A 12,752-nucleotide genomic window follows, 5' to 3' on the forward strand; every position below is an offset into this window, starting at 1 on the left:
TCCAGCGGCAGGAATTGATTTACCGTCTTGTCAGTGTCCCGACCAATTTTTTTCGGAGGTCGACCCGAAAAAAAATGTGTTCGGCTCGATGTTCTGTAATTATTTTGAAGCGTTTAAAGTATCTTGATCTCTAACGTGGAACTGGTAGGTAGGCAGGCCTCTAATTATTGCAATTGCGAAACGCTTGTCGAAAATAGAACAAAACATAAGTTGAAAATCTTCAAATATAATAAAGTAGCGAAATAAGTGTTATATGGTTTTCTCTCTCTTTCTCTCTCTCTGTTTACTCCGAATTACCCCTTCAGATGGCGTACTTCGAGGAAGTTTGAGCATTAGAACTACCTACTTTTCTAGCTACTGTCTAAACAAATACAAAGTAGATGATTACGATCACAGCAAAATATAAATTGGTAAGGACATATACTTTTTGTAAATAGATTTTAAGTTGTAACAAAGTAGGTAATTATTAAATTAAATTTATTAATTTCACGTATTTTATATAGAATTTCGCTTAATACACAACCTTGATTGTTAAAAATATGAGCTTTAACTGTATTCACTGATTATATTCCAGTATTTTGAGAGGTAAAAGTCATGCACCCATATTTTTGTATTCCTTGTTTAGTAAAACACGACTTTTGAACCGTACCTAAGCGAAAATACGGCGTGTGTACAGGCACACATCTCTAATATTTGCACGTAGACTATAAAAGTACGTGCCCGTTTTTCTCTGCAGTGTAAATACAGCACGTAGAAATACGACGAGTCACATTTTCGAATGTACAGTTGGCTGAATTGCCTCATTGTTTTTAAGAAGATAGGTAGTCTTGAAGAGCGGGCGTACCTCGCATTTTAAGTACCTGGTATTAATAATAACAATAACATGGGAAATTCTCCTAGATAGGTACTCTTTTCTATGTTAAGGACCTAAAGGTATGCGCATGTGAATTCGATGTTATATCACTATTATACGATAACGTAGTGTTCTTTTTTCTAATAATTCTAATGGAAAATGCAAATTTCACTTCCTGGTTGCTGTGGAAGTTTCTTAAATGTTCATTAAAACTTAATTCATCATCGACCCTTGACATGAAGACAAAAACAGGTCATTAAACAAATATGTACAATGAGGGAACCTGAATAAAATTTGGCGACCACCCCTAGCTCATTATTTGGAGACGGTTATTTGTTGCAAGAAAAATAGCAAGTAACAGGAATTTGTTGTGTGCAAATTCCGAGAGAAACATTTGTGGAAAATCTCTAGGTAGGTACATTATCGTTAAATGTCGCCATATTTCTTTGTGTATTAAAAAATTGTTCATGTATAAGCATTTTAAATCGCTTTGAACGCTTTAATTATACTGTGTAACGCATGTATAACGAAAAAAACGTTCGTGACCGAGAGATTAGCGTTGTAAATACTTTTAATATTACAATTAATTAATTCTTCTGAATAATTACAATAAGTCGCCGGGAAAGATAGTTGTACTCAATTAAACTAATTCGTATTATTATACGAATTAAACATGTAAGTAATTTGAATATTATCTATAACAAACCAAATGAGGAAGGATAATTTTTTATTTATGGTAATTTCATGACACATTTTAGACAGCTGTAAAAAATATAAATGTAAATAATCGCTTCGTAGATCTGAGTGATATTTTATGCCATTAAATCCAGAATTTGCAATCTGAAACGTGTTGTGTTTAAACAAAAATAAGATGGGTATCATACATCACGCCATTATTTAAAAAATAATTTTTGCGCACAATTTGTAAATAAATCAATTATTATTAAACGCACCGAAATTAAATTACTATTCCATTAAATCTGTAATTAAATTTATAATGCAGTTAATCATAAAATTAGTTACCTAATAGATTATCAGACTTCTCGCCTAAACCAATATACAGTAATTAATTAAATGTGGCTAAAATATCAATATTGAGGTGTAGTTGAAGTATAAAATATTAATAATAAATGTATGTAGATTGTAGTCGATATCACATTTCAGTTAAATATCCACCTTGCACGCGCGTTAAATCAACATTAAACAGTGAATTTAACATATTTTTAGTTAATTTAATATATTGATTTGTCCTCAACACGATAAGGTGCAAGATATTACCGCATAAAAGAGCAAATTCACCCGTTGTCGATTTTGATCTTTTTCAACCACTTTCTGTGACCTTGGATAGAGAAAAGCGACTATATCAGCACCGTTATAAGATTTTTTTCTATTAAAATAGATAATAGAAATTACAGTTTTATTATTAATACTTCGTTTTCAGTAAGGGAGAGTTCTAGAATCGTTTTAGGGTAACATGTTGATTATATATGCGTCTGCGTTTACTTATGTTAAATAATGTTATTAAATTAGTATTGTAAGAATTATGTGCACTTAAGAACTGTACACCGGCTCATTCATCATTTTCTCCCATTCTGAATATTATCGAACACGTTTTTTATGCTGTACAATATTTAAATCCGCCTCTGTTTATTACAGCAGCTACAGAGCAATGGAAAGAGCGCAACGTGCTATGCGCATCTTACGATTTCGATTCATTTGAGTGAACTGGTTTTTGTATAAGCTGTGATATGCATATAAAAATGTCAATTTATATCACTGACAGACAGGCAACCAGATATACTATTAAAGATTTATTTGCTTGCCTATTCTTCATCAAACGAAGGAAAGTCGTCTACTTCTTCTAAAATCGCTTAAGGGCACATTGGTACCCTGTGACTTTGCAATCACTAAATTGCAAGAAACGAAGAAGCAAAAAGTAGTGTCAAGAGTCAAGTCATTTTATAAATTAGAAATATCAGCTCAAAAAAGTCGTAATTTGATACGTGAAACGGGGTTGGAATTTGATCTAAAGTTTAAATAGTAAAATTCATGTAAAAAACGTGGTGGCGTGACATTTGACTTTTTAGTTAATTATAATATGTAAATTGTAGGTGCTCACCTGACTAGACTCATAATAAATCAAAGTTTTGAATTTGAATAACACTTTTTGCCGAGTAGATTACCAAAAAAATGAGTGCCGACAAGAAAGACGTTCCCAAAACAGAAAAGGTGGATGAAGAGCTATCGGATTTATTAGACAGTAAAATTAATTACATAACATGCCTTGCCTTTACTAATGTTTGTCCATTAAGGTGCTTTGGAGGACTTTAAGAAGAGCGATGAAACCAAAAAAGACGAAACCAAAGCAGAGAGCACGTCAAAAGAAGTAGGTACGTCCAGCAACGGTCAGTTAGAAGCCGAGGAATGGTCAGCTGACTTAATTCAGAGGACCGCTGCCCAGTTCGAAGAAAACTTCGCAACGCTACTCGCTGGCAGCGATGCAAATGCTCAACTGAACCCAGAGTTCGTTCAGCAAAAGCTGCAACAAATGGCAGGTAAAAACTATTGTTTTAATTACGAATGTGCATGTACGAATTTTTAATAATCGTTTAGATGCCGCCCAACAAGTTCTCGAAAATCCGTCCCAAGTGTCGGACGCTTCGTCAGACTTCGCTTCTTCTATTTCTCAAGCAATACAAGGCCTTAACGCCGGAGCGGAAGGTCTACAAGCCCCCATGAACGAAGAAGACTTGATGAAAATCTTCGGACCCGGCGGTAATTTCGGTTCAGAAAACGAACTGCTGCCGTTTATGCAAGGTGCGTTTCTTGTGAAAATATCAATATAATTTTCCAGTTAACCCTTTTTTTAAGGTATGATGCAAGGGTTGTTATCGAAAGAGGTCCTAGGACCTAGTTTGCAAGATTTCGTCGAAAAATTACCGGATTATATCCAGAAAAACAGGGCCACATTGGCGAAGGAGGACATAGAACGGTACGAGAACCAAAAGAAGCTCATGGAGGAGGTGTTGGAGGAATTGAATAAGGAGAAGAACACTGACACTGCCGAGGTGAAGAAAGAGAGGTTTTCCAAGGTTCTAGCGCTAATGCAAAAGGTAGAATTGATCGATAAGTTTATTATTTATGGTTAAGTCTCTTTTTTTAGCTCCAGGATTACGGACAGCCGCCAAGCGAGTTGGTCGGGGATGTGGATGCTCCGTTTAATTTCGATCCACAAGGAAACCCTGTAGGGCTTCCGACCAATCCCGAGGCCAACCCTGACTGTAGCATTATGTAAAAAAGTGACAATTTAGTGATTTGGCAAGGCTCAAATTTTAAATATGTAAGGCATATATATATTTCCCTACTTATCGGAAACTACACGAGCATTGGTTATACGAGAAGGACGAAAGGAAGGAATTTCTATATCCATTGCATTCGATGCATTTTTTTTGTTTCGGTTTCTCTAAAGTTGTGTTGTTTATTTGTTATTTTGTTATGGTACTCATATATTTATTCTTATTCCTCCAGATTGTTGTAGACTTGTAAATTTGTTTTAATAATAAAGCCATATTGGCGCAGTTCATGAATATTGCATTTAGCGTGTACGTTTATTTCGAAATAATCGCTACGAGACTTAAACAAATGTTATGGTTACAATTGGATGAACACTTTTCTTGTACCGTCCCTGGATGTGTATGTAAAAAAGGAAAAGTTCGAGAAAAAATTCCACGGGTGCTAAATCTTGACCGTTAGGTGGCCAATATCAATTTTGAAAAGTGACGACGTTTACTTACAAACTGACCGACAGGTCAAATTTAACATTTATTAGAAGTTTTCACATTTGCAGTAACGAAAAGTTAAACAGACTCAGGGCTGGCGCCAGGGTATTTGGCACCTGAAGCGAATATTTGCTTGCCGCCCATTGGAACAACAAATTTATTAATAAAAAGTTATAAAAATTAAAAAAAAAACATTTCAATAGACAATAAATCAAAAAATATTTTAGCAAAAAAACAAACGGAAATTATAAGAAACATCTTATAAAAAATAAAAGTCTTCAATAATATCAGCTTAAACCAAATTATTTGTTATATCTTTCTCGATAGCAATATTGGCCAAGTCTGTTAACCGTTCCGGTGTCGCGGTTGATCGTAAATAATTTTTTATAATAGAGACTACGATGTTAGGGAAATTTTCGCTCAACTCGATTTCTAAATAATTAATAAAAGGACTAAGCTCGTATTCGGGGTCAAAAAATTTCTTTTTCAGGTTCTGGTGCAATTTTCAATTTCTGAAATTTATAAAAAGTTAATAATCAAGTCTTAAAATGCCGCCCTTAAGAAAATGCCCCCTGAAACATCTGCTTCGCTGTTTCACCTCTTCCGCCGGCCCTGAACAGACTATATGCTAGATGTCTAATTTTTGCCAATAATCGCTTTTTTCGCTACATGTTACATATGGTAGTTTCCATATAGATTCAACGAGCAAAAAAAATTAACCTCTTCGATTTAGTTGAAACTTTGGAATGTGTGAACTTTGAATTTTATGAGACCGGAGATTTTTTATTTTTCCGAAAGAAATTTTTGGAGCTCTGTGGTGTCATGTCAAAATGTACGTTGTGACAGCGTTATTCCGAAAATGAAAATGCATATTTTTTTCAAGTGGCCATCATTTTCACCCAAACCATCCTATCGAAATGTTTTTTTTCCAATATGTGCATAATTTTATCAGTTTTTACCTGTTTTAATCAGAATTCAAATTGCTTTAAAACTTTGCGAGATAAATGAGAAAACGGAAGTCATATTTTTCAAAATTGATTTTCTTAAACCCCACCTTTTAATTTCTTCATATTTGGATATGTTTTTCAAGACCAAATAAGCTATCTTTTAGCCAAGCAGCAATATGCCAACTTGCTCTGTTTGGGAGAAGTGGTTTCGAAAATGCATATTTTTTTCAAGTGTTTTAAAGTTTCATTTTGACCCAAATCATCCTATCGAAACATTTTTTCCCAAAATATGCACAATTTTATTTGCTTTTACCTGTTTTTTTCATAATTCAAATTGCTTTAAAACTTTGTGATACCTAAATGAGGAAAACGGAAGTCAGATGAGATACCTTAAAATACAAAAAAGTTATGTCATTTTCAACACATTCAATCTACGGCAGCTGGCGCCGTCTATGAACTATAACCAAAACGTGAACAAATTTCAATTCCTCTACCCAAAGAACCCCAAACCCCTAAATTTTGTGTAGATATTTGCATTTATTAATAAATAAATGGAAATAAATTAAAATAATATTTTACATTTAACACCCTGTATCTATTTAACTATCAACTTTTGGACTAAGGTAGATTCGGCTAAATTGCAATATTTTTGCTTCGGGAATCTACTCATGAATTTTGGCTCATTTTGGGGCCACCCTGTATACCAAATTGTTCCGTTTGGGAGATATGGTTTCGCAAAGGCTATATTTTTGCAGTTTCTTCAGTTTAGTCTAGTATTAATACTTTTTTCCGTTTTTTGAAGCAATTTGAATACCGAGAAAAAAAACAGGTAAAAGTTGATAAAATTCTGCACATTTTGAAAAAAAAAAAAAACGTTTCGATAGGATGATTTGGGCCAAAATGAAACTTGAAAAAATATGCATTTTCGAAACTGCATCTCCCGAACAGAGCAAGTTGGTATATTTCCGCCCGGCTAAAAGATAGCTTATTTGACCTTGAAAAACATATCCAAAATTTGTGAAAATAAAAAGCGTTTTTAAAAAAATCAATTTAAAAAAAGTGATTTTTTCCGTTTTTCTCATTTATCTCAGAAAGTTTAAAGCACAATTTGAATTCTGAAAGAAACAGGCAAAAGTGTGATAAAATTACATTTCTGCACATTTTGAAGAAAAAACGTTTCGATAAGATGATTTGGGTCAAAATGACCGCCACTTAGAAAAAATATGCATTTTCGAAACCGTATCTCCTGAACGGAGCAAGTAACATATCCAAATTTGGTGAAAAAAAAACAGGTAAAAGTGTGATAAAATTCTGCACATTTTGAAAAAAAACGTTTCGATAAGATGATTTGGGTCAAAATGACGGCCACTTAGAAAAAATATGCATTTTCGAAACCGTATCTCCCGAACGGAGCAAGTAACATATCCAAATTTGGTGAAAAAAAAAGATGCGGTTTTTGAGAAAATCAATTATGAAAAAAAATAACTCCGTTTTTTCATTTATCAGAAAATTTTAAAGCAATTTGAATTCTGAAAAAAACAGTTAACAGTTGATGAAATTCTGCAAATTTTGAAAAAAAATGCTTAAATAGGATAATTTGGGTCAATATGATTGCCACTTGAAAAAAATTTGCATTTTCATTTCCGGAATAACGCTGTAAACTTTGACAGCACCACAGAGCTACAAAATTTTTTTTCAGAAAATCAAAAAGTGGGTTTCATACTTCAAAGTAGATTAACATCCCAGTTTCAAAAAAATCGAATTGATTTTTTTTTTTCATAAATCCGTAAATCAAAACATCGAACTGAAGATTTAAGGAATCCAAATCATCAAATTGACAAAATTAAAGGAACAAAGCTAAAAAGTAAAGTTTCCCATTCGAAATAAAAATCGGGAATTCAAAAATAATAAACTGTTTTGTAAAAAGAATTAACAGGTGTCAACTTGGTGGGTGCCTGTGTATTTTTATACAAAAAATGTCGAGGGAAAAATTCTATAGGCATTAAATCAAGACCGTTAGGTGGCCAGTATCATTTTTAACAAACTAACAAATTGATGGATTGCTCAAACTTAACGTTTATTATAAGTTCCTCACATTTACAGTAATAAAAAAATTGAACAGATTATATACCAGATGTTTAAAGAAATGGGAATTATATTAAAAAAATAACATAATGAGAATAATACATAATACTTTTTATAAAGTTCTCTAAACAAATCATTATTTATTAATATTTAACAATAATTTTGATAAAATATGTACCGATACATAAATTGATATATTTTTTCCATAACCTGCAAAATTAAAATTATAATTTTATCCATCGCCATTTTTTACTTATAACCGTCCTTTTACCACAAGTTATATATATATATATATTTATAAAAAAAAATAAATCCACAAATTGAAATATCGATGTCAAGTTTCAAAAAAACCGGAAAACAGTTTTAAATCCAAACCAACAAATCCACAAATTAAATAAACAAAACCAAAGAGTAGCATTTTCCGTTCCAAAAAAAAGTTATGAATTCCGAATAATCAGCACCTTCACCGAACAAACGTAAAAATCAATATGGACTAAATCAAGGCCGTTAGGTGGCCAATATCATTTAAAAAAATGACATTTATTAACAAATTTTTGGATTGCTCAAACTTAATGTTTATTATGTTCCTCACATTTACAGTCATAAAAAAATTTAACAGATTATATACCAGATGTTTAAAGAAACAGGAATTAAAAAAAAAATGATATAATGAAAATAATATAATAACTATATAAAACTCTTGAACTGTCATTTATTAATATTTAACAATAATTTTGATAAAATACATAATGATACATAAAATGGTCTCATTTTTTCAAAAATAGAAAAAAATAAACTGATTGTAAAATCATAATTTTTGCCTTTCATAATTTTTTGCTTATAATCGTTACATATACAATGTGAACTATTTCAAATGAAAACATAATCTAGCGGTGTGGTCATAAATAAATAAATCGTTAGTTTCTGTCAAATTTGACACCGAAAAAAATTAAAAGTGAGCTTTGATATCTGAAAACAAATTCGAATCATTTGTAAAAAAATAAATTTTTCACGTGTGAAATAGATCACACTGTATATAAAAAATACGGCAACAAATCAAAATATCCAACTGAAGACAAGAAGACTCGAAAATGGTAAAATTCAAACCATCGAACAGACAAAATGAAAGTAATAAAACCGAGGAATAACGTTTTCTGTTCCAACTCCAAAAAAATCAAGGATTCAACAATTATCGCGTTCAACAAACGTTCAACTGTTTGTTGTAAAACGGATTAACGGGCGTGGAACTGGCGGCGGCTTTCAGCAACGGCTTCAGCGGCTTCTTGTTTGCGTCGTACGGAATACCCGGCGAGCTCAGTATTTGCTGCACGTGCTCGTGGATCTCCTGCGACTTGTTCAGTTTCGTGTTTATTTTGACTTTCTTCGCGCTGTTAGGAGCGGAGAACGGGTTCTGTACCAGGCTGACATCCAAACTGAGTCGTCCCTTGCCTCGGATCTGTTTCATGGAGGTGTTGATCAGTTCGTGGACGCTTTGGTTGGTTTTCTTCGCTCGTCTTTTTAGTTTGGCTACGTGCTTCTTGGATGGGATGCAAATCTCGTACTCTCCTTCGTGCAGGGGCTCGTCCCAGGACGACTTCGGGAAGAGGTCGTTCGTTTTTTGGGGCGACTCGAAGAGACGTACCGGGTTTATGCCTGGCAATTAAAAAAAAATTGTTACTCAAATGCAAGTGTGAGAAAATAATTTTAAAAACTTAATTTCAAAGCTGTGGAAAAGGAAGTTGTTTTAAAAATTAGTTCCAATGCTCCATGTGGCATTTGACCGGTAGGCACAATGTACAGTAGTTCTTCCAGTTTTATTAAAACAGGACGTTCAAATATTACATTTTTTTTTAAGAAAATTGTAAATATGAGACTGGTGATTGAAAATGTCGGGCTGTGAAGGCTTTAAAATAATTAAGATATTAAATTTTATTAATTAAAGATTCACTTACCTCACAAAAACTATTAGCAAAGAATAATTGCTGTCTAATTTTGAAAAAAATGTGAAATTTTTCACAGAATTATAGGATTTGTAGGATTAAAAATAAAATAACGGCACTTTCAAGTCAATAAATCATCTACTGATAAAAAAAATCTAAACTAAATAATCAAGCCGATTTTATTAAACTAAACTACTTCATTTGACCAACTGACCCGATTTTGGAGAATCTTTTTCTACAATGGGACTTTTCGAAGACGACGCTTTATTCTTGCTAGGTGTCTGGTTTTCGTCATTTGGGCTTCCCAAATCCGTACCGAACGTACTGGGGCTCTTGTCGGATGGCAGCGCCGATTCCGAATTTTCCGGATTCCTCGACGAAGTACTCGGACATTCTTTGATGTCGGTAGAACTTTCCACAGATCCCTCATACGTTCCTAAAAGATAAAATTATAGATACGTTTTATTTTTAAAAACAGAAATCGTATCGGTACCCGTTTCTTGAGCGGTTGTCGCCTCGATTTCCCCCGTATCCCTGCTAACGTCGTACACCACCCAAGTACCAGAATTACGTTCGAAAACGCACTCTATGTTGTCGATTATTTGTTCCCGTGTTCCGTTCTTCTTCTTCCTCTTCTTTTTCGCTTCAGTCTTGTCGGTGTTAGTTTCGTTTCTCCTTTTCCTTTTAAGTTTGTTTTCCTTTTCATCCACAACTTTCACTTCTTCCGTATTTTTAGTTTCATTCTCGGCAATCTTTTTGTTTTTCCTAGTTTTTTTTGTCCCTCCGTTTTGCTTGGCAGAATTCTCTAGTTCCTCAGTCACTTTATCGCTGTTGATCGATATTTTTAGTTTCTTGTTCTTCTTCGTTTTCTTCTCCAAATCTCCTTCGCTTTGCACGATAAAATTTTCCAATTCTTCTTCAGTCACATCATCCCCGTTATGTTCCGCTTTTCCATTAACATTTCTATCGTCGCTTTTCTTCCGCTTTTTAGTTTTTTTGCTCAGATTTTGCCCAATAAACTTTTCCAATTCTTTTCCGTCAATTGTGTCTTTGTCAACTTTTTTCCGTTTCCGAGGCACCTCGTCCGTTTCTTCGTGGTCCCCCGAGCTTTTCCTCTTCTTCTTCTCTTTGCCCAAAAGCTTTTTTTCGAACTTCACGAGACGGTTCGTTGCCTTACGGATACTGGTATCGTAAGAATCTGTTTTTGTGTCCCGTACCTGCTTTGTACCCAACGGATACATGCCTTTCGACAACTTGGTGAAACTGTAACAATAAACGATAAACAAACAGAGTTTAAGACGTAAAAATATTAACTTACAGCTTTGTTAGCTCGTTGATGGTACTTCTAGACTTTGAATTACTGTCCTTGTCAAATTTGTATTCTTGGAGAGCGTTAACAAAGTGCTTAGCATTAAATTTAATTTGAGGTAATTCAACATCTACTCGACCCGCTCGGGGGTCTAACGGTTTTTCTTTATTTTCCAAATTCACTCCTTCCGACGCTTTCTCATCATCGTCCAGTTTGATTTTTTGCATGGAATTGATATTTCCTGGGAAACCTTCCTAAAAACGAAATCGGTTGCATCGTGAACGAACATTTTAAACTGCTTTACCCTTTTCCAAGCCTCGTACTTGGCTTGATAATCCATTCCCAGGTTTGACTGCTTGATTAAGTAAATAAATATGAATTTTCTTATATGGGCAATTTCTCGTCCATCACTTGTTACAGCCAGTTTCTTGATAAACGGGCGTATAAAATCTACTAAGCGGTCTGAAGGTATATTTCCTTCGGTTATCTAAAAAATATGTATAAACGATTTACAGAAACTAGTAAAAAATACTTACTTTAGCAATTTCCTCTAAGAAAATTTCAGTAAAATGCATAAATAGCCCTACAGGTGGATTAATATTTGTGTTTAGAACAGTAAGCAATACAACCTCACTGAACATATCTATATTCTTCTTACTTAAACCATGTTCTTTTAAAACTATCAACATATGCCTCAGCAGCCGCCTGACGAGCTGTAAAACATGATTGAAATGAACACACTTCACCTTATATCCTCAATTAAAATTCTTACCATTAAAAACTTGTCCAGCCTCAACTGGTCTATTCCAAACCACTGATTGATTAGGGTCGATAAGCCAGCTTTAAAGAAGCGTATAGGCTCATCGAAAGTTTGAAAATGAATCAGACTAGCAATATTCTCAGCACATTCTTCCTAAAAAAAAATGTGTGCAGAAAACAGCAAGCAATATTAGAAGTATTTACGTACTTGTGTTAATGGTTTATCGGACATCCACATGGAATAATAAAGCCCCTTCCAAATGATTTGAAAATCTTGATCAGTAAACGCTAAAATACAAAGAGAAAGATAAATCAAACTCGGAATTTGAGGTTAGAAGCACGTACGCAATGTTTTGGAACGGTGTGAGAACCATTTTTTTAGGTTTCTAAGAGCTCTATCCCTGGAGGGTGTGCTATTGCCGGCCAACACTCTCGCTAGCTCTAGTTCTTGAGCAACTAAATACACTTTCTTGTCCGTTTTCATGTTTTTTTCACGTGGACGGTCACCACTTTGCTCCCGCACAGCCATTTTAAAAATTTCAAACGAGTTCAATGACGTTGGTAGTGCGATTGTCCCTAGGAACGAAGTACCAACGTCGCAAATTGTAACTAACTACCATTTATGCCAACATAATTTACACAGAGAATAATCCGTTCGTAATGCTTTATATTTGACTTATATCACAAAATACTGGAAATTCTTTCGTTCGTGCTACTTTTATGAGCTATGCTATATATAGTATTCTATAAATCCAATGATTTAGCATTTTTTGCTAGATTTCGCTACGGTCAATTTAGGGACTTTATTCGATAACAGGACATGGGAGGAAAGCATCGTTGCCAGATGTCTGAAATTAGACAATTTTTCGTCTTGCTCCTAAAATATCAACTTAAATTATTATTCGATAATTTTGATGCTCAAAATGTTTAAATTTGTAAATACTTATTATTTAACATATCTTACCTAGCCTTGTTTGTTAGTTTAGTGGATAAATCTGGCAACACACGAGGAATTGCTCATAAAAATGCGATAAGTTGCGCACATGTTACCACTACAATGAACTGAAATATACTAAAAAT

General features: G+C 33.8%; 2 protein-coding genes across 3 annotated transcripts; one reads left to right on the forward strand and one right to left on the reverse strand.

Moving 5' to 3' along the window:
- The first annotated feature begins 2,782 nt into the window (after nucleotides 1-2,782).
- LOC108906578 (peroxisomal biogenesis factor 19) lies at nucleotides 2,783-4,447 on the forward strand. Of its 2 annotated transcripts, XM_018709879.1 has the most exons (6): nucleotides 2,783-2,904; nucleotides 2,965-3,113; nucleotides 3,166-3,408; nucleotides 3,467-3,670; nucleotides 3,725-3,966; nucleotides 4,017-4,447. In XM_018709879.1, the coding sequence occupies exons 2-6, from the start codon at nucleotides 3,044-3,046 to the stop codon at nucleotides 4,146-4,148; spliced, it is 891 nt and encodes a 296-aa protein (XP_018565395.1). In that variant the 5' UTR covers nucleotides 2,783-2,904; nucleotides 2,965-3,043; the 3' UTR covers nucleotides 4,149-4,447. The 2 variants fall into 2 exon arrangements, with proteins under 2 accessions (XP_018565395.1, XP_018565394.1); XM_018709878.1 differs by having other exon boundaries at nucleotides 2,783-3,113.
- Nucleotides 4,448-7,912: 3,465 nt separating this feature from the next.
- LOC108906579 (ribosomal RNA processing protein 1 homolog) lies at nucleotides 7,913-12,211 on the reverse strand. The gene is made up of 9 exons (XM_018709881.2): nucleotides 12,018-12,211; nucleotides 11,881-11,960; nucleotides 11,686-11,826; nucleotides 11,450-11,626; nucleotides 11,218-11,400; nucleotides 10,923-11,167; nucleotides 10,098-10,867; nucleotides 9,819-10,040; nucleotides 7,913-9,317 (listed from the first exon to the last, which is right to left on the reverse strand). The coding sequence occupies exons 1-9, from the start codon at nucleotides 12,199-12,201 to the stop codon at nucleotides 8,863-8,865; spliced, it is 2,457 nt and encodes an 818-aa protein (XP_018565397.1). The 5' UTR covers nucleotides 12,202-12,211; the 3' UTR covers nucleotides 7,913-8,862.
- Nucleotides 12,212-12,752: the final 541 nt, after the last annotated feature.

The sequence above is a fragment of the Anoplophora glabripennis genome, unplaced genomic scaffold (genome assembly GCF_000390285.2).
Source record: "Anoplophora glabripennis isolate ALB-LARVAE unplaced genomic scaffold, Agla_2.0 scaffold108, whole genome shotgun sequence".
In the NCBI taxonomy this organism is placed as follows: domain Eukaryota; kingdom Metazoa; phylum Arthropoda; class Insecta; order Coleoptera; family Cerambycidae; genus Anoplophora; species Anoplophora glabripennis.